Source organism: Neomonachus schauinslandi, chromosome 3 (assembly GCF_002201575.2).
Source record: "Neomonachus schauinslandi chromosome 3, ASM220157v2, whole genome shotgun sequence".
Taxonomy (NCBI): Eukaryota; Metazoa; Chordata; class Mammalia; order Carnivora; family Phocidae; genus Neomonachus; species Neomonachus schauinslandi.
Window position 1 is genome coordinate 177,494,427 of NC_058405.1, and position 22,887 is coordinate 177,517,313.

The following is a 22,887-nucleotide window of genomic DNA, read 5'->3' on the forward strand; positions in this document are numbered from 1 at the left end:
AGCTAAAGCTCAGACGACATCCTTGGTGCCCCACTACAAAGTGGACGGTTGGCCTCCGGTAGACATAACATTCGGCCCATCCCCTGGACTTTCCTGCCTTCAGTAGATGCCTGATCAACAGAGTTTATGTTACTCTCTGTGACGGACCAAGGAAGGTCCTTGTTCAAAGGTTTCAAACCGTCTCCAAAAGTTAAGGTGCCCATTTTGAATTCGTGCACAGAAAATTGCCACCTGCCAGGTCAAAAAGAAAGAGAGAAAGCGAGTTCTCCCTTATCTCTGAAGAAATCAAAAGCATCTTCTCTTCACTGGCCTTATTTTCCACGAGCTTGTCCATCTGGTTCATAGTTGCCAGAACAGAGGGAGAAAAGGGCAGCAAATAAATGTCAGAGAGTCAGCCAATCTGCATAAATCTGCAACTCCTTCCCGAGAAACTCCTTCCTGGCCTGCTGGGCTTTCTAATCTTGTGACATGAGCCAACAGGCATCAGAACAATGTGGAAATCAAAAGCCTTATTTTGCCCAAGTCCCAACCCCTAACAGCAGTTTCCCCCCAAACCCACTTATCCACCAGATATGCACTAGGTTGCTGCCTTCCAGGAAAGCAACGTGATCTCAGCAACTAGGTCCCTTCCGTCCTAGATACAGAAGGAATTCTGTGTGTTTTGGACTGACCACAGGAAGATCCACTTAATTCTTATTAAACTGTACTCTGAGAAAGCATCAAGACAACTCAGTCGGCTCCCAAATCTTGTTTCACTAAGTACAAAAGCAGTGAGCAGATTATAAGTAAATAACACTCCATATTCGATCAGAACTTCGAACGCATTCTGGGCCACTAATATACCACCACAATCCTTTGAGGTAGCGGGGCAAATACCGTCACTCCCACTTCAGAGGAATCCAGCTCAGAATGGCTGGTGAGTTTCCCTTGATCACACAGCTAGTTAAGAGAGAAAACTGGGGCAAAAAGTAAAAGTCTTCTAACCCCAAAACCTTTCAGAAAATCACAGTTCCATCTCGTGCAGAACTAGACTTGGGCAGTCCAGTGTGCTCTGGTTTGTTCCAAAACCCACAAGTGGAGTAAACTTCAAGGCACTGAAAATTCAGCTTAATGGGCCACAAGAGAAACGTTTGGACCAAATATTTCAATGCTTCCCAGGATGCTACTACCATGACATAAACTCAACTGTCGATTAGCTCCATTCAAACAAAGCAATAATAGTGATACCAATGGTAATAATTATATTTTGCATTTGTCCAGGGCTTTACATGTCAAGCGTGAGCACACCCACTATCTGATGGAATGATGTGATTTTTTTTTTTTGAGATGAGGAAATAAATGTTTTCACTTTAATTTCAAGGGCCTAGGAATAAAGCAATGCACATCTCTAATATGCCCTGGTGTCAGGTGAAGTAAAGCCATGTGAAGTTCTTAAATCTAAACAGCCTGGTCCCTGAAGCTGCCCGAGTAATAGGTTTCTTATTTCCTATGTAACTCTCAATAAAACCGAGGGGCATTTGATACTCAAGCAAAATTTATATTCCCAAGGGACAAATCGTTCAGGCTAGCATTCTCTCCTCTAGTCCCCTTCCCGTTCACAGCTTGAAAAAGTGCCTCTGAAATCCAGGTCCCGGCGAAAGATCCCTCCCTGAAGCTGATGATCCCACAAACTGCAAAAATGCAACAGGGATGGTGTCCCCACTGCATACGCAGCTGTTTTATGAAAGGGCTTCCCTAGACTTAAATGAAAGTCTTGTCCAGAGGCCAGCTGGACCTCCGAACCGGAGGTTTTCACTTTGTCTCTATCACCAAGTCATAACCACAGAGCTGCTGAAGTGGCGTGCAAGCCTCCAACCAGACAACCTGGACCGGAGATCTGATGAATATTTAGCGCGGGCACCACCGCCCTGCACCTTCCACACTTTCTCCCTGTTAGGAATCAGAAGCGCACTTGCAAGAAGCTCTCACCTTCAGTGAAGAAAAAGCGGAGCAGCCTGTCCTGAGATGTGCAGACTTAACAAAAGTCGTATTCGCTTGGCTTCTTAAAAAAATGTCCAGTCTGTCTATCTCTTCCGCTCTTGCTGCCACTTCTCCCAAGAACCAGCACGGAGTAAGTGTTATGTCAACTAAAGAGGCTTAAAAGGGGAAGAAAATGTGATCTAAACAAACCTCTAGGAGCAGACATCCTGCTGTAGGCTTCAATGGGAAACATTTGTTATGAAGTAATAAGAATTTGCATAATTTTGGGGGAAGACTTGTTTTCAAAGTCATTCTCTTTTTCACCTGCTTAGGCCTTTGCCGTGTATGGCTTTGGTTAAGTTTTGTTGATGGAGGCTCATGTTTAACCAACTGTTTTTAATTTACAAATTAAACTTGTCAGAAGTAGAAATCCTTCCCTTGGAACTCTTCCAATATGTCAAGAATTAATTCTAATGAAAACGGCATTGCCTAAATGCAGGATGGCCAGTCACTTATTTTATTTACACAAAGTCCTTCTCAGTTTCTTTGATAAAAGCAGCTAAATCTTTTTCCTCTTTCATGTTTTGTCAGCACTTGATTCCTTTTGTCCCTTGGCTATTTGCCTAGCTGTGGACAATAAGGCAGGAAGAATAGAAGCAGATTGTTGGAATGGCCCTCAATAAACCTAATTATGACATGTTGACTGCCCTCACCATGACACAGTCAAGGGACCCAGGCTTATTCAATTACCCTTGCCAGGTTTCTCTTTCAGACCTAAAGTTATCCTTTGACTGTTTGTATTTCTGAACAGTATTCATGTTCATTGTGAAAGAAAATCCCCTGGACTTTGAGGGGTTTTTAAGTTGATGCTGTTATTGTAGCTAATTTTTATTAACTGAATGATAACATGATAAAGAAATAGACTTTTGTTATGTAATAAGAACAAATCAGTGCGTGCTGAAAGTTACACCTCTCTTTCCTTTCTCTTCCACCCAGCCAGGCAGGACATGTAACCTGAATTAATAAACAAAATAATTTCTTCAACCTGCATGTGTCTTACAACATGATACTGAGTCTGGCTCCACAGGATGGGACCGTTGCTTCGATGTGATTCTTCTTAACTTAAAAATAATAATGACATGATTTGGGGGTGGGGGGGGCGGGGGTGTGCGTTCTGTTTTGTTTTGCTTTCTAAGCGGCAAGGAGGTTCTTTGCCCTATTAACACCAGATAACATAAGTTCATTGATACCTTTACGCCAACAGCTATTTCCGCAGCTGTTTGAGATAGACAGGATGAACAGTATTTAATTAAAACTCTGACTGCTGGTTGGAAGAGCCCTTTCCTCCTCGAACAGATTGTTCAGAGATCACGCCAGTGGTTCCCGCAAAGCCAGTGTATAAAAGCTGTGTGTCAAGTGAACAAAAGAGTGGAAAAATGAAGGAATGCCAAAAATCAGCTCCTGATCCATCCTAGCTTTTAAGTCAACTAGGTCTGATAGAATTAATATTCAATTGTATTTCAAGCTGCACAAAGCTTAGCAGGAACAATTGTTTTGTAAGATACAGCATCCCTGGGTAATTTCTTTTTCTTTCTTTTCTTTTTTTTTTTTTTCTTTCTGTTGAGAAACTCATTGTTCTTTTTAGATAATATGGTAGCCCTTGGGACTATAAGAGAATTAAAAGTCAACCACAATATGACAAAGTAGGTGCTACAATTTCTTAAATTTGTTTGTCAACTTATTCCCTTCTAGAAAATTCCCATCATTCAAATAAAAGGAAGTCTAAATTGTAATCTGCCTTGCTAGTGAATTTGGAGTTTGGCATTTATGTGCTTTCTAGGGAAGTTACTTTTTTAATCCTAATGAGAGAAATCAACTTCACAACAGACTTAAGAAGTGAAATATACGGAATCCTTAGCGCTTGAAGAAAGTTCAGGGTAAGTACTCTCTAGAATGTGTTCTGCTCTGCTGGCCCTTCTCCTTGCACACAGCAATACTTCCACTTTCTCCAAATTCTAAAGGGATATTTTTTATCTCAAACATCCAAAATGAACTGTACAACAAAGTCTTAAAGCGTCATTAATATAAATAATAAATGAAATTTATTATATATTCTATTTATTATATATTCTATTTTATAGAAATTCTATATTTCTATATTCTATATTGTATTCATATTGACTTTAAAATCCCTCTGAACAATTGCAAAAAATAATCCTAATAGCACTCTACTTATAAATAAAAAACACCTCCTTTAATAGAAGAGGGGAGAACAGTCCATGTCTCACCACTAGAAAGTTGAAGTGTTCTTCCTAAGTGTTCAAATTACTTTAATCAGCAAATGTAACCTCCCGTATAAAAGAAGTTTAAAAAATAAATCTGCTCTTGCTACTTTAGAGTGGAAATGTTATTAAAATATCCAACATGTCTCAATATTTTAACCTGAAGCATATGTATTTCTGCATTCCCTAAAATGCTTTAATGTTTTTATATAGTTAAATAGAATGGCAACTCTTAGAATCTCCACTAGCACTTCCCTAAGAAAACATGAAAAAAAGTAAGCAGAGGAAATCGAATACTCAGATCGAGTACTGCTCACCACCCCAAACTTGGCCAAGCATTATAAACGCCTGCCGTTCTAAAAGTTATATTGTTATCCTACTATTCGAACTCTATTAAACAAATGTATGCCATAACTCTCACCAGCTCTCCCTCTTCAAACGTGTCGAGGGAGCACAAATTCGGGTTTAAGTCATAGGTTTGCTTATGGATATGGAAAGGGGAGTCGACAACTCGAATTGTTTTGATTTGTATGGAGTTACTCGACAAAAATTCTAATGGTGGCTAAAAGTAGCTGGGATCAGATTTCTTCTTTAATCTACAGGTCAAGTAGTGACTTTCTCGCTTATCAAATAAAAATTTTAATTTGCGATTCAAAGTTCAAAATCGCAATACATTTGATCTGAGTACAGGATAATCACTAAGAAAAATAGAAACAAATGCTTTCGTATGGTAAACAGTAATAGTTATTATTCTGAATGTATAAAGGGGTATCGTTCCTCTTCCTGATGTTTTCATTTTATAATGTTCAGCTTCTATCTCAAAAGATTAATAGATATTTTGTAGCAATATTTGCTCACGTGTTTCCACAAATCTATTTGTTTAAGATAAAGAAAGCTACAACAAACCTTGAGCCATAGATTATCAGACACATAAGAAAAATTATGTACGCAAAGATTAATTTGGATATTTTATATGCTCTAAAAATTCTTCAAAAAATAAATTTTCACAAGGCATTTTACATTGTTAATTTTGTCATTTGGTCTTTGCAGTTAAGGTTCACTGTATTTGAATGATTCATAGTCTATTTTCAGAATATATACCCTAAAAAGTCAATATGTAAATGTTGACTTTTGAAATAATTTTCTTCCGCAAAAATAAAAGAGTAAAAAAGTGAAGAGAAAAAAATTATTAAAATCTCTTCTTGATAGGCTATGACATCTTGCCTTGAATTGTTTTCAATGTAACAAAAATATATCTTACATTCAAGTCTCTCAAATGCTTAATTGCCAAGTCCTTGCAAAAACAGTAGGTTTTCAGATTTGAAATTACCTACTGGTTAGAAGTTTCTCTCAAACTCTGGTTTTCATGGAAATTTTTAATTGATTCAAATCTGATTTTTTTTTCCTGTCTATGCGTGTCTTTTAACCAGAGGCAGAAAAAACAACAACAACAACAACCAAAAAACTTATTTATCTGATTCAGTTTTTGACGACTACTAATGAGGGAGTTAATTTACATTTAAAATACAACAGCAGAAACAGATGAAGTGAATGCTGATTCTCTCTCCTCAAGCCCAGTTTCTAGCTTTGACTTGGTCAGCTCCCAGAAATCTCGTGTGTCCCTCTCTGGCCATAGGGAAAAATATCCAGACACAGATGATTTGAAAGAGGGGATGTTACTGTCCTGCTTAAGCAACTCTAACTTAAGGGGAAACTCTCTAAACAATACCCCCAGGGGTTTCCAGACTCTTCTGGAAGCCACCCTTTTGACAGGAGGTACAAGAAACCATGCATTGCCCAGCGTGGATGGGGAAAGAGGCAGTGTGTCCACCTGTCCAATAGCACAGCAATCTTCTGTCCTCACCCTCACTGTTCCAGCACCTGAAGTCCTTCCTTCCAAAGACGAGACAGGTAGGAATTTCTTCATCTACTAAGACATAGAGAGAGGCCACAGGCCTCTCCACTCTTGCCCTGATTCCCCAGCTGCCTGGAGCCCCCGCTGTTTCTTCAAACAGCTGCCTGGGGCTCCCAAGAGTCTGCTGAGAATAGAACATAACCGTAGCTGCCACATCCTGCCAGAGCTGAGAGACACCATAGCCTTCACCTCACCAATGCTTCTGTTTCCCAGAGGAAGGGAGAGTGAGGTCCGGAGAGGAAAAGCAACCTGGTCATAGTCATGGTTTGGGAGACCTACAAGAAACATCTAAAAATTACCGGACCCAACTTTTATAGCTGAGGAAACCAAATCCCGCCCCCCCACCTCCGCCGCCAAATTAAGGCTCTTGCCCACCTGCCCATATCCCATGAGTGGATGGATGTTCCTCATGTTCTGGTAAGGAATCCGTCCAGGATCCCTCTAGGGGCTCCCTGCAAGGACCAGGGATGCTATGCAGTATAAGGACCGCACAGGTAAGTTCTCAGTAGCTCCGGGTTGCCAAACCCAGGCTTTGGCTCTGTAAGTAAACAGGACAAGGCATGAGAAATGAAGAAGCATCCCGGCAACTCTAACATCCAAGACACAGTGGAGGGAAGCTCAGTTGTTGTTATTATTATCATTATTATTATTATTATTATTTTGCTTTCTCACACATCTGTGCCAGGCCTTCACCACGCACAGGGACCATCTCTCCCCACCTCTACCTTTCCTACCTTAAACTGAACAAGGACAAGGATAGATGCAGTTTTGCAGGACCTGAAGCTTTTATAATTTAGGGAGCCCCTCTTGAGAAGTAAAAAACCAACGTATCTTCATTTTGCCACATTTGCCAAAACCTATAGGCGTGAAGATGCGTGGGGTCCCTTCCAGAGCCTAGAAGGGCTCACACAGGTGAGGATCCCTGAAACTCAAGGTCCATTCCCTCTATGGTGAGCTCCCCTCCGACAAGGACTCCTCTTTCATCCTCCACTTGAGGGGACCTAGGGGAGATGTACACTGTTGCTGCATACCTGTGTCTGCTGTCATTTCCTAATACTTATAAAACATTGATCAGGTCTAAGTGCCAACACTGGGGGCTCAGCAGGAATTCAAGATCATTTGATAGTTCACAAACATGACAGGCTGTTTCAGAACCCCATATATCATAGGTGGAATAAATCCCAGCTATTCCACGGGGACATTCATGGCTTATATCCTCCAAAGCAAAGTGTTGCTGAGGCTCTCCAGGACCCCAGCACTGAGAGTCTGGGAGTCTCTGGCCTTCCAGAAGACTCCTGGAACTGATTCAGTGCACTTTCCAGAAGCTTTTCCAGCCCGCAGATCCATCCTGGCTGCCCCTTGGACCCTAGTCCCCTTGAGGAGGGGAGCCTCATTTCTTCTGAGCTCTGACATCAGTCCAGGTGCCACTAGAAGTGTGAGAGCTCAGGCGCCTGGGTGGCTCAGTCAGTCGAGCATCTGACTCTTGGTTTTGGCTCAAGGCCATGATCTCATGGATCGTGGGATCAAGCCCTGCATCAGGCTCTGTGCTCGGCAGGGAGTCTGCTTGAAAATTCTCTCCCTCTGCCCCTACCCTCCTTCTCTTTCTCCAAAATCAGTCAATCAATCAATCAATCAATCTTAAAAAAAAAAAAGTGTGAGAGCTCAGATTAGATGCCTGTTCCTTGGGGAGGTTTTTGAGCTCTGAGGCAAGATGGGCCCCACAGTGCCCTCTCAGACTTTTCATGTTCTTCTGGCCCTGCTCTTTGCCAAGAAGCCCAAAGAACACAAGCCAAGGCTCTTCTCTGGCACCCGGGAAGTTTAGAAATCCATCTGTGATGGAGAATGTTCCTGGCCTCACCTGGACCTACCTCTTCCTGGATAGCTCACCGGTGTACCATGCCCTGGGAGATCATACTCACCAGCAAGAAGCTCCCTCATTTTAGAACTAGTCTTGCCATTCATCGTAAAGATAGGATCTACAGGGGTGTGTTTGAGGGGCAACAGAAACCTATTCCTTGCCCACCCCCCCAATGGTTTCCTTCCTACGTGGATACCTAGAATTCTACCATTAGGGATTCGTTCCTCCATGTTAGGTTATCAGCTCCAAGGGTCCTCTTGGAAACTGCCAACATCCCAGGGAGAGGTAACCAGTCGAGTCTTGATGTGAATGAGGAAGAGCTTGGTGGAAGCATATGTTATGTGTGTGTGTGGAGTAGGGGTGCTCAAGAGGAAGATAAGCCAGATGGGAGCGGGATAGGGATGGGGGACACAGGGAACATGGGAGACAGACCTCCCTCTTTTTACCCAAGGTTAGCCCAGAGAGGCCTTTGTGAAAGGAAAATTGGGGGGTGGATATTTTCAAAGGATTTGAAAGGTGGAGCACTGGGGGTATGGAGAAAAAGCCCAAACTTCTTCTGGTAATATCATTTCCTATAAACTATACTTTGAGTGACAGTTCTATTTTTCCTAAAGCTTTTCCAAACGGATTTTCCAAGTACCAGGAATTTCAATGTGAAAGATAGTCATTGTCTTTCCTAATGAATTTAATTTGGGTTTTCAATTTAAAAAAAAAATAAAAAGGATTCATTTCAGGGGAAGAATTGTTAGTTTAAACCAGTAACATTAAATTATAGTAATTCAATAAGATGATAAATTTAGACAGCAAACAAAATTCAGACCGAATTTGGTTTTCTATGTCATCTGTATTTTGTAATAAGGAAATCGGTCCTCTTCTTATCTGCCCAAGGTATATGCTAATACTCCATTACAAAGAAAAGCCTGCACAGTGACTTAGTTTCAATTTCCCCAAAAAAAGGAGAGACCACGTGACACAAGAGTGTGCCCAGTAATGAGTCCTTGATGCGACCTGCAGAAGATCTGTAGGTGCCCACCCTCCACTGACCACTTACTGATCCTCTGAGGAAAACAAGGTGAGGTGGTCTTCCCAGCCACCAACTGGCTTTCAGCTCAGGAATGCCCTGAGACACACCAGCTGATACTTTCCACAGGCAAGAAGAAGACATTGAAGAGTCGAGGCCCAAAAAGTTCACTGAGAAGAGCCCAGAAGCCGAATCCCAAATAGGCCAGTTGAGTTTCCACCCTGGCCTCCATCTTGGAACCCATCCCCTGGATGATGGGGGACCTGCCAAGACCCCAGCATCCCTCCAGCCCCTGGACTCTTCAGGCCGGCTCTCTGCAGTTTCTGACCTGATGCTGAGATCCCAGTCTCCCATTTGCCATCTTTTTCTCAGACAAAAATTCAGCAAGTATTCAGAGCTTGGCAGGACCAGTGACCACAAGCAGACATTGGCTTCCAGTAAGAAATTATAGAAGTTGCTTTCTGCCACCCTCTGATAAATGTGTGTCGTGCTCACACAGGCCCCGGATGTGCCCTGTCTGCACAAAAGCCAAGCGAGTCTACCACCTGGAAAGTTTCCACACTGGATAGCTTCCCAAATCATATTCCTCGCTGGTGTACTGCTAGTCTCTCCACCCCCCCCCCCCAGGCGCTGTGAGGAGACCCTCGTTTATTTGCGGGACTTCCTGCAATGGACCCCCAGCCCCTTTTAGAAATGCTCTGAGAAAACGTTAAAAGCCCCAATCTTTTTCAAAGAGAACCAATGATTCCAGACACTGAGATCCCATTCATTTGCAAATCATGAAATGGAAAGTTATTTCCCCCAATGAACCCATGGGTCCCTTTTTATTTTAAAAAGCGATACATCTACAAATCAGGAGAGGGAGCTGCTCTCACACCTAAGTCCCTGTTTGCTGACAAGGAGCCAGCCCCCTGGACAATGTTCCCCCTTTACCTGTGTGGGGGAGAACAACGCGGGGATGTGTCAGAATCTAAAGTTTGGTTACTCCGCCGACGTGGGTCTGAAAACCGCATTATTTTCTCCGGTCTAAATTTCTGTTGAGAACATCACAGCAATCTGACAAACAAATCAAAATTTCTTCCAAATTAACCCTCCCTAGGCCCTCCTTCTTGTGTGGAGAGCTGCATACTTGTGCAGGTAGTAATCAGATGTCACAAATTATGGGCCTGATTCAATCCAAATTGTGCACAGAGCTGGGGGTCGGGGGGAGGGAAAGCTGCTTTTGATTCTTCTCAGCTCTTTACAGATGCTCTTAACACCAGGCCTGTTTACATGTCCAAACTGACTCCTTCAGATTTCCATAAGCAAGTCAGAGGGGAAACAGGGAGAGAACCCAGAGCACCCATCTAGCTGCCTTCTAAGGAAGCACAGATGAAAGTTCTGGTATGAGGAGAGCGGACCTTCTGCCTTAGCCTGGCGCAAGTGTGCTCGAAGACTGGCGGCGAGAAGAGTCAAGACAGAAGACTGGTTTTGTTTTTCTGTTATTTTTTTAAAACCAAATCAAGATCCTGCTTTTCAAAAATAAATCTTTAGCTCCCAGCTCATACTCCTATTTCTGAAAGGCTCATTCCTAAAAAGGAATGACCTGAAACATTTACTTCATAATATTTATTGGCGTTCACCTCTTCCATTTTCCCAAGAGGGTTTGGAGAGGGTTGTTTTTCTCCTATGGTTAGAACATGGTTCTTTCTGGCTCATTTCACAGACTCGGGCTCCCAGCTTAGGTAAGCCAGGTACTCAGCAGCATCAACAACTGAATTCCTGGGCATCAGATTTAAGGGAAAATAGGCCGAAATGATTTGAGGGAGGCAAGGTATGTGCAAAAACATAAAAAGTCCTTTGTGCATCGAAGGGAATGGATACATGCCCCTTAAAAGTTTGTAAAATTAAAAATCAGCCTTTACCAAACTCAAGAAACCCCAAGAACACTAGGCCAGCCCTTCTCAAAAATTAGAAATATAAGACCCTATTTTATTATTCATGATCTGCTCTCTTACTAGTTCAACCCTGATTTGGTGACCCTGACAGACAACTTCTCTTTTGTAACTAAACAATCAGAGTAAGTTGCCTTGAAATTGTTATAAAATTGTCCGTCATTTTTCCAGCACAGAAAGAAAAATAGCTAAGAATGCTTATCATAAATATGTTAATATATGATGAGGGGGCAGGGAGTGAAATGAACAGTAGACAAAAAATAAAATAAAATAAAAAGAGGAACCGAAAAGTCAAAGAAAAAAAGCTTTCCTTGGATTTAGAGAATGTTCCATTTGGAGCAATAACAGATTAGAGGAATTTCCAGAGGATAGTCACTGTTGGCAGAACAACTCCCTAAGCAGAAATTTCAAAACCTATGCTCTAATAAATGTACAGTGGTAGAGAAGAGTGTTTCATTTTTCTCATGCACGTGACCACGGGCAAACACGCTTCTGCACCATGTTTGCTAAGCATTCCCCTGTTTGTCCTCAACGCAGTACCAAAATTCCACCAAAGCTATCAAAATTACAAATGCCTTCCCTTTGTCCTTACCATGGACAAATTATTTTACAAAGAAACGCACACATGTGCCAAATGGTGTCGTTCGATTGGAAACTACCTAATGCTAAATAAATCATTTGCCAATGCAATGGAATACTATACAGCTATACAAACAGGCTGTGGAGGCCACCAGACCCTGATGCAGAGTAATTGCTGAGATACAGTCTCAAGGGGGCAGGGAGGGGGAGTGGGAAGCGAGGCACAGAACAGTTTCTATAGTGGGCTACCATGTGCGCAAAAGGAGAGAACATTTTTAAGAGAGGGAAATATAATTATTTATGCATAGACTCTCTAGAAAGGTGACCAAGATACTGAGGGACAAGGATGGGAAGAAAACCTGTTACTGTCTATCCCTCTGTATCTTCGGAATTATGTAAGAGTGAATGTTTTACCCCGCCAAAATAAGTAGGATGATTTAAAGATGAAATCTGACAAAGTATATATTTCATCTGAATGTTTGCATCCACAAGAGGCCAATCCTGGGAATCAAAGAACACTTCCCTTTTGAGGCTGAGAGTTGGCCCCCATAATCCAGGAGTCCTCCTGCATCTCAAAGCCTTCGGGGTGGGGGTGGGGAGGCAGCAAGGTCCAGAAGGAAGGCCCCGTGGCTGGCCAGCAAGTTTTTATCTGTTCACTGGGGGCCGCCAACCAAGGCGCCCTGGCTGCCTGCTGGGCTGCCTAAGCCCCAACAGCTGCATAAACTTGCTTTGCCCCAGCCTGACCTATTTCGGAGACAGGTCAGACCAGTGCATGTGGGGATAAGAAAACAACCTTCCTTCTCCGCAGTGGCTGTACCAGCAAGCTGCTCCAGTGGGGGAAACGCGGGGCAGGAGCTCTCCAGACCCCCGAAAGCCTCACAAGCCAGGCTATTTGTTTTCAACTCTTGCATTGCACCCCGGATAACACACAAGTCCTGAGCTTTGGGAACTGGATGGAGGGAAATCAAATAGAAAGGTCATTGAAATGTATCCTCCAGCTTAACGAATGCTACTTTGGGAAGTTTCTTTAATATTTGTGAACTCAAATTTGATAGGAGGGGGGTTAAGTAGAATCATGCACAAAGAAAGAGGAATGTACACAGTCTCACGTGCGAAGCTAAGAAGATACTTAAGGACAATGAAGTAGCCTCAAGAGGGGACAGAATGAGAAATTGTGCAAAAGCAATTCTGTAAAATGAAGCATTGCAAAGAATTTCAGGAGCACGAAGGCATGCATGCATGAGACCTATTTTCAAAAAGCAACCTGTTTGTCAATCTCTGATGGAGCAAAAAGAACCTGTTGAAAAACAAACAATGAAAGAAAGAACAAAAGAACGAAAGAAAGAGAGAAGTTCAATTTGGAGGACTCTGAAAAAGCCAAGTTAATCTAAGAGAGAAAAGTAATCTTTGCCGAAAACTGGGAGAAAAATAACTTAGAAATATCTTCTGACATCTCAGTGAATGGCTTTAGAATTTTGTTATTTTTCTTATCTGGTAAGTCAATAAAATCTATTATATTAAATAGTTGCTTGCAAACTCAATTTTTTGACTCAGTGAAAGTGAAGTGTGTGTGTGTGTGTGTGTGTGTGTGTGTGTGTGTGTGTGTGTTCCTTCATTGTTGCTCCTAAGCCCTGAATTAAGCTTTTATCTGCCTTTGGGCAGAGCCCATCTGCCAGCAGGCTGGTCACTTTCTGCATGTTCAGAGGGTTTTCTCCCCCAGGATTTTGAGTCGTCCTATGATACATGTAATTTGTGCACAACTTGCATCTTCTCATTTTCTTCTCATATCGCCCTGGGAAGTTGGTATGATGTGCCCCATCTTATAGATGTCAAAACTAAAGTTCAAGGGGTCACAACTGAGATGTGCTTGGTCGTAATTTTAGAGTAAAATAAGATTTACAAGAACAGGCCACTTTTGCCTTGGGTACTGGTTCTTACAGTGCAAGCAAAGGCAAGAAAAGGGACTTGGGGGCGTGTTTAAATCAGAACAGACAAGAAACACTCAAATGCTTTAGTGAACCTCAATCAGGAAACTGGCCAAGTAGGGATTCAGAAAGAAGAAACCTGTTGCTTTTCTTAGAATAAAATGAATTGGACCAATTAATCTTCTTTAGTTCATGTTAAGCTCAACCATGGAATTGAGACACACACACCCACACATACTCACCCCCACTGGCCAAGATTTTCTTAATCATGATAATATATTTGAATATTGAAAGAATTTTAAAATGCATTTGAAGATAGACTCTATAAGTCTACAATTATTTTAAAATAAAATGTATTTTTAAAGAGATAGGCCCTGTAAGGGAAATAAGGAAGATATTAATATCTCTATACAATGCCCAATTGCTTGTTGACTGGATAAGTTATGTCTATTCTAGGGTTTGCCAAAGGAAAAAAAAAAGATAAAAGGGGTATGTTGGCAAATCTATGTACCTATAAAATCACCAGCCTACAAATGTAGGCTTTCTATTAAAAATGAAAATTTGTATGTCACCATATAAGTATTCACCAGGAAAGTACACAAAAATTAAACCGATCCCATGTTACACTATAAATTGCAAAGCAATTAACTTTCCTTTCTTCACTATTCTACCCTGACTTATTTATTGCTTCCATCTAATGACATAAAGGCAGGGACATTTAAATCTGCAGTTGTCTCCAGAAATATGCCTATCGGCCGATTACAAAAAATTCTAAAAATTTACATTTAAGCCTCCATAAAACTATACTGTTTGAACTCACAATATGACCCTGGACATTTTTTAATGCTAAAAATCAGTGGTATTTCCTCTCCCTCAGTTCCATGTTGGTCAGCCAAGAAGAGTCTCCCACCTTGTTCACAAAGCATTTTGATTAGCTATTTTTAAATGGAATCCATCGATTGGCTCCTAGAACCGAGATGTTATTACTATACTGCTGTAGACGCATTAAATCTGGCCAAAGAAAAGTACGTACAGTCACGAAATCCCTAAATGGGTTGAGGGAGACAAATATCCAGCTAGGTTGTTATTGCCTGTCATGAGTTCTAATTTGTTTTACTGAGGAAGATTGACTTCCCAATCACTGCAGTAAGGAGGGCATAAAAACTCAGACTACTTTGATCAAGCTGCTTCACCCCAAAGAGAAGAGATTGTTTGTTGTTGTTGCTGTTGTTTACTTAAAATCCTGCAGCAAAAATCTAAATGCTACAAACTTTGCTGCATGCAATGTACAAGGTAAAACTCTTTCTCAGGATTTTCCTTCCTAGGAGAAATGTGCATCAAATCAAATTCTAAATTTTACATCACCCTTTAGTAATACACACTTTCTTCTTTAAAGAGAAGTGGCCACTTCTGTAGCAGAAGTTATCTGTCTTTTCTTAGTTTTTATCAGGAAGGATTAGGAAAACAGACCATTGAAGGTAAGAATTCATTGAACCTTTCCTCAAGCATCCTCAGCAACTACTTTCCATGGGTTTCATATTTTCTTTTAACAATGGTAAAGTTTCTAACTCATCTCCCTCAAATAGATGTTTTGTAATGTTAATGGGCGTTTTGATAACTGTGCTTGTTCCTTCCAAGTTACAAACTGAAATTATATATATTCTGGTTATTTGGGAGCATAATCCTAACACAGATAACATGAGAGAAAGCTTTCTTAGAAGACAGATGTTCTGATTCCAGCAAAAGTTCAATGCTACTGGGGCTCAGTGTTTGGCCCAACACTGTAAGACAGAGCTGAGACCTGAACTGTGACATTCTCCACCAGAGACCAGCAGCAACGGGGCAAGAAAATATTTCCCAACAGAGCAGAAGATGGTCCCCTGTTCCCACCTTGGTGTGCATCTTCCAAAAGAAGGGCAACTTCTAAAATTCCCTTTCACTTTCTCTGATCACAGTTCCTCAGCTAAAGGCAGCCAGTTCTTTTTTTTTTTTTTACAATAATATCAAAATCGTATTTAATCTTTCCCAACTTTATTGAGAAATAATTGGCATAAGCCAGTTCTTGAGTCAGTAATTCTGCCTTGGTGCTGAGATCAGGCCCAATTTAGAGCTCGATTCTGCTGCCCTCCCTGTCAGTACATGAACACATAGCCTGTTGCCCAAGGGGGGAAAGTTACTTTAACTCCATATGTATATGAAATATACATGTACATGTGGAATATGCAACAAAGAACTCTCTAATGCTGCATCTGGACCCAGGACAAGGTAACCAAAACAGATCTGAGCTGACTCACCCTTCCAGCTTAATCCATTTCAGGCAGTTGCTCTACACAGAAATGATTGGGACTATATCAAAGAACATTTGAGCATAGGTCGAATATTAATTAATTGGGAGATTATAATAGAATATATTTGAAAATATCCACTAGTGGTTCTGTACGTCAAGACTCATCTTGTTCAAGAGTGAACAAGAAAAAATAAAAATAAAATGAAATAAAGATACAGCCCTTTGCACAATTATTTAGTAGTGCAATGAGCACAGTCAGAGGAGGGGATTCAGGAAGACAGATCCATGATGCACATTTGAATATCCAAAGCCTGAATCTGGCATAAATTTCACCTCAGTGATTTGTTGGCATTTGCAAATTAAGCACAGAGATGGTATTTCCAAAAAAGCCCTTGCAGGAATTTTAGCTCTCATAATAAAAGAAAAAAAAATCTATCCAAATATATTGAATTCTTAAGCTAAAAAAAAAAAAAAGGCTAATAGTTCATCTAAAAATCAACAGCCAAAAAGTCATAAAATCATTCAGGGAAAGATTTTTCCTAGCATTCAACAGCAGGACTGAATAAGAATTGGGAGGCTATGCTGTTACCTTAAATTCTGATGACTCTAGAAGTGTAATCCATTGGACAAATGAGCTTTTATTTTGTGCAACGGGATAAAGTTTACTGCCAGCATAATTCATAGTGACGAACTTACAAATAAACTCTAACGATGCACAAACTATACACACAAATACATGTCTACTCCTACATTGTAGGGGGTTAAGAATATACAGGAGACTCATATAACCATCTATAAACACACAAAAATATAGAAACACATGTAGAGAAATGTAGTCAGTATAACTCCCAGTTTCCCGTGTATTTAATTATTCCCCACTCAGTTTTAGATAAAAAATCTGACATCTTTCCTTTACATTATTCCAGCTTAGAAGGCAACTTTGGCGAAAGAAAGTTCCATATTTAAAAATTTAGGGACATGCGGATAGTAGCTTCCCTGCCTCCGGCCACCCTCCAAAAATGAGAATCTATTTGATGATAAATTCACCATCTTAGCCTAAGCTCTAAACAAGAAATCACCATAGGATAATTAAAAACACCCCATGAATCACTTCTCTACAAACCTACGACATGTAACTGGTTTGGGTTCCTATTTCTTAAAGAGAATTTGGTCAATCCTCCTTAGAGGTTTCAGAGGAAAAGGAGGATTTTCCAAGACAGATAAGTTGAAATGATCCCGCTTTGATCTCTGTGGTTAAGAATCCCTCACAATAGAAGATGGCCACTGAGGGGCCGCGATCCCGGCCTTTTAATGCGTAACAATGCTATCAACAAACAGCTACTTAATCAATATTTGGCCAGAGCTGCTGAAAACTTCCTTTTCAGATTTTAATTCCTAGTTGTAAAACAACCCCAGAGCAGCCAGTGAGATAAGGCATTAAACTGACTGCTTAATTGTCTGTTAGTGTCGTGTTAGTTATATATGTACATTCTTAATGGTTCCTTAATCTTTATTTACCCGCATAAATAAGTTACCTGTCTAGAACCCCACCGAACTGAATATTTCTGTCCCCAGTCCTGGACAAACTCTCACTCTTTATTTGTTGCCGCTGTTGTGACTTCTAATTTTCGTTTGCTATTTACTTGTGCATGACTTAAACATTTAACCTCATGGTTAGGAAGGATTTTTTTTTTTTTGTCTTCAAAATATATTTATTCGTGGATATTGCAACTGGGCTCAGTGGCAACGCTCCTATTCTCCTGATTGATTTCCGCACATCCCACTCTCCTGAACCGGGGCGCACTTGCTGGTTCTGCCTCACCGCCCCGGCGGGTTTTATTGCGAAGCCCTGGGGACTCTTAAATGACCCTTCAGTAATTATTACGCACTTGAAGCCCCTACGTCCCCGTTCGGGTGCTATCAACAATCAAATCAAGCCCCAAAATAAACATACGATGTCAAGCATTAATTAGAAAATCTGCATGTTTTCAATAAGGCTAGAAAGCAAACATACAGCAGCCAACCAAACAAAACAAACAAGCAAAAAGGAAAAACCTACAAGACCCGAATTCTGGTGGTTTGCTTTTCTTCTTTCTTTCTTTCTCTCTTTCTTTCCTTCTTTCTTTCTTTCTTTTTTCTTTCTTTCTCTCCTTCCTTCCTTCTTTTTTTATGATCTGAACAGAAAACCGTTACCGCTACGTCCCTGAAAAAAACGCAGCGCGGCGTTTTAATTTCAAGTTCTGATATTTCCAATACACTTTTAAATGGGTGCTATTTCCTTGTTGAGTATCGCAAGGGCTTCAGAAAACATAAAATTCACTCAAAAGACTAGAGGCGACATTGGGGTCAAATTTGGGATTCTGACAAATGGACTTGGAGAGTGGGCTGTCCACTTTAATAAAGGTTCCGATGCCACAAACCTAAGATCTTATACCCCATGATTTCAGTCTGTGGGAAAGTTCCTCCCCCGCCTCCCCCGCTTTGCCTCGCGCCAAAATGTCCCTCCCTGCTAAGTCGGGGGGAAGAAACGGCCTTCCGTTCCTTTCGACTTCAGTCGCCCCCGTTAATGATAAAGTGCTCCTTTCATGATTCCGTTGGAAATGAAATATTTCAAGGGTCTTTAAAAGTTTTCTGCGTTTTTAATTGCTTTCTCTTATGCCCCGCTGAAAAGCTGACGTCGTCCTAGTTATTTCAGAAAAGCTCACACGTGTACAAACAAAACGGGACTCGAGCAAAACTTTTCTCACTTTTACCTTCTCAAATTAAAAAAAAAAAAAATAGACCTGCTTTTCATAAATGTCAAATAGGAAGGGAGAGATATGAACGGAGTAGAAGCCTGAAGCGACCTATGCTTGGGGTCTTTTAGCCTAATCTTGGAAATTGTTGCAAACCTCCCACGCTCACTAGTGATTTTTAAAGGGGGACAGCGAAGTCCTATGAACGTGTATCTCCAGCCCCAATCAAAACATCAATTGGGCAATCTGGCCTCTCTCCCCCTGCACTCCCGAGCTACCACTTCAAAGCCCGCTGCAACAAGTCAGTAATTGTAACGTTGCATCTAAATATTTAAGCGAGAGTCTTGCCGTCGCGTGTCCCATTTACAGTCCTCATCTGTCCTCTAATTCCATTACGGCACAAAGCAAAAATGTTTCCTAAAACTCACAAACAGGAAAAGCGTCACCCTGCTGGAGGACGAGGACGAGGAGGAGGAGGAAGAAGAGATGAAGGAGCAGTTTCTATTGATTAGTCACTGCTTTTGTGTTAAGGGCTTTCTTTAAAATAAAAAAAAATGGGGGGAGGTTGCAGAAATTTCACTAATGTGAGCCTCAGGCAAGAGAGGGAAAAAAAAGGAGAAGGGGGGGGAGGCGGGCTGTGTCTAGATGAAAGTGAGAAGGACATAAAGGAGGCAATTGAGTCGGCTGCAGCCCGGCGAGCTAAGCTTCGAGCCGGCCGGAGCGCAGGGGAGGGGGCGGCGCGGCGCTTTGGCGCAGGGCGCAGGAGTGGGGGCCGACCCATTGTGGCGGCGCCCGCGGGCCCGCTCCGCCGCGCTGGGGGAGGAACAGAGGCGCCCATTGAGTGGCCGCAGCGGAGGCTGTGCCCACGGCCCCCGATGCTGCGACCGGGGCCTGGCTCCTCCGACTGCGCCTGTTCCGATCTCGGTGCTGGCCGGAGGGCCGGGACCAGGCGCGGGGGGCGGCCGGCGGGGGGGGGGGGGCTGTCCCCGGCCTCCCAACCTTCTCATTCCACCCCGGCAAAGGAGCTGGAAGGATGGACCCAGGAGGGGTACACAGCGTCTAGTGCGCGCCAGGGCTCAAGGGCCTGAGCGCACCGAGTCTGCACGCTGAGCAGCTCTTGGATTGGGCAAGGGACAAGGGAAAGTTGAGAAGGTAAAAGGGGTCACCTAGGAGAAAGGCCAAACACTGGAGAGAAAAAATGAGAGCAGCTCTGACGTCTTTCAGGGTGCCTCTCTTCCTGTGTCCTACAGCCTGACAAGCAGAAAGATGTCCCCCGGAAAGCCAGTCTTAACATCGCCCCCCCTTCTACCCCCCAAGGAAGCTGGAACCTCCAGAGAGAGCGCGTTGCTCTGCTCAGGGCACCCAAAGGTCCTTTCTTGGCCAGCCTCTTCCCTCTCGGCCAGGGAGCTCAGGTTGCTTTATCAACATTCATTCTATTTTACAAGCAGGGCAGCCGGTGACTTTTGGTGCCCAAACAACAGAGGTAATTTTTTTTTTTTTGAGGTTTCTAGACTTCCCTTTAAACTACACTTCACTCTGTCCTCTCTCTGTGCCCCTCTTGCCCTCCAGGGCTTATCTGGAAAAGGAGCTAGAGCCGCTAAAAAGAGGGACACTGCATGTTCTCTGACAACCCCAAATTAAATTAGGCTTCAGCCTCTGCGGAGTGTGTGTGTTTTCAACAGTACAGCCCCCGCTGGGGAGAATACTCTGATTTTAAAAATGGTAGCAATTGCCCTTGAATGGCAGCCAGCCCAGCTAGACGGCCCAAAAGACTAGAAACATTTTGTAGGTGAAATAGCCACTTTTTCCACGCTGGAGAGTCCATAAAACTTCCTGGCGCAGAAGCTATTGGAGCTCATTGAATAATTCATCCCTCATTGCAAGCCCATAATGTCTATTCTCGGCCCTTTGTGGAGCTGTTTTCTCTTCTTTTCTCCTTGAATTATAAAAAGGTTGCCTTCCTTTGTTCACATCAAGCTGCTGCGAGCTGGAGCTTTGTCTAGGCCGAGCTAAAGTGTGAGTTTCAATGGACTCTCCAGGCTTTGTCTCCCAAGTTCATCTCCAAGTGTAGATTGTGTAGAGAAGGCCTTCTTTGTAAAAGCTGGAAAAGTTGTACAAATGTTTGACCAGCTCATTTGGGGTGTTTTGTCTCCTGGGCCTTGGTTGCCTGTGCTGCCAGGGAGCGGCCGGTCTGCCGCCGGCGCCTCCAGCAACAAGTAGCAGAGCCGTGCTACCCCCATGCTGCTTCCTGAGCCTCTCCGATAGCTCTGGGCTTCTTGCCCCTCTGCCCACAGGGGCCCATTGGGTTTGGGATTGGCTGGTTTCTCTCCTTCCTCCCTCCCCAGTACCTCTCTGCTGCATCTAGGCCTGGAATAAAAGCCGGGGTGTTGCCTAAGACACTAGAGCAGAAAAGCACCCCTCCCAAAGGAGGGGCTTAAACTAAGACCCTGTGAGTCCCCTGCTTTTAAGGAAAGCAACAGCCTATGTATCTCCCTGCCCAGCCTGCCGTAGTTTTTGGTGTCTTTTCCTGATTGCCTGTGTGTCCCAGAACATCGACGCTTCTGTTGATCCCTGAAATCAGCTGTTTGGGTTTGTCACATCTAAATCTAAGTGTCTCTTCAAGGTCGTGAACAGATTTTGCATTGGCTTGTAAAGCTGCGGCCAGCCACTGGGTCAGGCAATGAAAGCAAAAGAAGTGACCCGCTTTCCACCCACAGTCCTACTCTGGAGGCCACCTGCTGAGGGTACAGACCCAGCTGGTCACAGAGGGTGTCCAAGCCCACCTGGAGAACCACCTACCCTTCCTGGGCAAGTCAAAACTCAACTCCACCCACCAAAGCCCCGGGCCCTGAAGGGGCAATTCAAGGTGTGGCAGGGACACCAGGCGCCTCCCGACCCTCTGTGACTTGGAAGAGGTGTGACCATCCCCAGGGCCAAAACTGCAGAGTGGAAAACTGCTGCAGGGATCCCTTTCCAGTTCAACTTTCACGGGTTGGCTTTCCTTTTGGGGAGAGGGGGACACCTTTAGATTCTCCAGACCATGTGTGGCAGGTACAAGGGAAGTAGGCTGCACTTTACGGCTCCAAAGGAGAGACTCTCTCTTGATGATGACAGGTCACAGCCAACAAGGAGCAGGTGGCCCGCACCTTTGGGTGGAGACAGGGCACCAACACCGCGGCCCCAAGAACCCACATCTTAGGCTGATTTTCCTTCCTAGACACACACACACAGAAATCAGGCCCCATCGCATTTGAAAACCAATTTATAGCACAAAACAACCAACTTACATATATGTATGTATGATGTATTATGTATGTATTTATAAGGCAGTCAACGTGGTGCAACTCTGGGGCCCCACTGCCGGCAAAGAGTTTTGAGTCCTTCTCTCCCCACCCCTTCTCTAATAATGGGAACCTCTCTGAAGATCTGGGCTTTTCCTTAGGGCACAAAAGTTCCTTCAACTCCCGGAGGCTCACAGACTGTCCCCAGCCCCTCAAGCGCCCGGTCCCGTACACCTGAGGGCAAGAGGGTAGCCCTGCACCAAACCGCAGTTCGCAGTTCTAGACTCCGAGGGGCTGAGGCTGGTGCAGAAGAAAGACTTACAAAGTAGAAAAAGAAAGAAAAGAGATTTTTGTTTTAATTTCAAGTGCGTCTCTGGTCTTTCACTTGAATGCTCTTCCCCGGGTGCAGTGGATACGAGCGAGGAGGGACCTTGACCCGAGCCGAGGCTGGCCCGCGCGCTCAGGCCCGCGACGTCAGAGCGCGGATGTCGCCGAGGCGCGGGGCCCTGAGCGCGCTGCCCAAGCGCGCCGCGGCTTACCTCGCTCGCTCAGGATGCCGTCGATGCTGTGTTTCGCCTTCTTCTCACTCTCCTCGGCCTCCTTCCTGTCCAGGTCAGCCTCCTCCTCTTCGCCTTTCCCGAATTTACTCCTCAGGATGCGGCTGATGGAACTCACTGGAGGCGGGAGGAGGGTGGGAGCGCGGACGACTGAGCCTTACCAGGCTGTGCAGGAAGGAGCCCCCGAACCCCCAGCCCGGACCCTAGAGCGGCTGCCCTGCACAACTCCCCTGTCTCCTCCTGCATCTTGGGGCATCCTCGACCTTCTACCACCCCTTCAACCTCCCACTCTAACCCCCCACCCCGCAATCCGCACCTCCAAATTAGACCCGGCAACTGCGGTCTCTGGCCCTCTCGTCCCGGTGAGAAGCATTTCCCTTTTTCACTCTACAGACGGGGCTCTAGGTCTCCAATCTAAGAGAATTCTCCGGCCAGCCCACCCAGCATCCCCTACCACCACCTGGGTATTAGGCCTCCGCGGTCCGCGTTAAGGGAGGAAGAACCACAGCAGACCCGTCCCCTGCAATTCAACTTTTTTTTTTTTTTTGAGGCTA

General features: G+C 43.7%; 1 protein-coding gene across 1 annotated transcript in view; it reads right to left on the bottom strand.

The window, feature by feature from the left end:
* Positions 1 to 22,887, bottom strand: part of PAX3 (paired box 3) — a 96,017-nt gene that overhangs the window by 69,341 nt on the left and 3,789 nt on the right. The window contains 1 exon segment of the mRNA XM_021703108.1: positions 22,316 to 22,450. Coding sequence (XP_021558783.1) covers positions 22,316 to 22,450 — 135 coding nt within the window.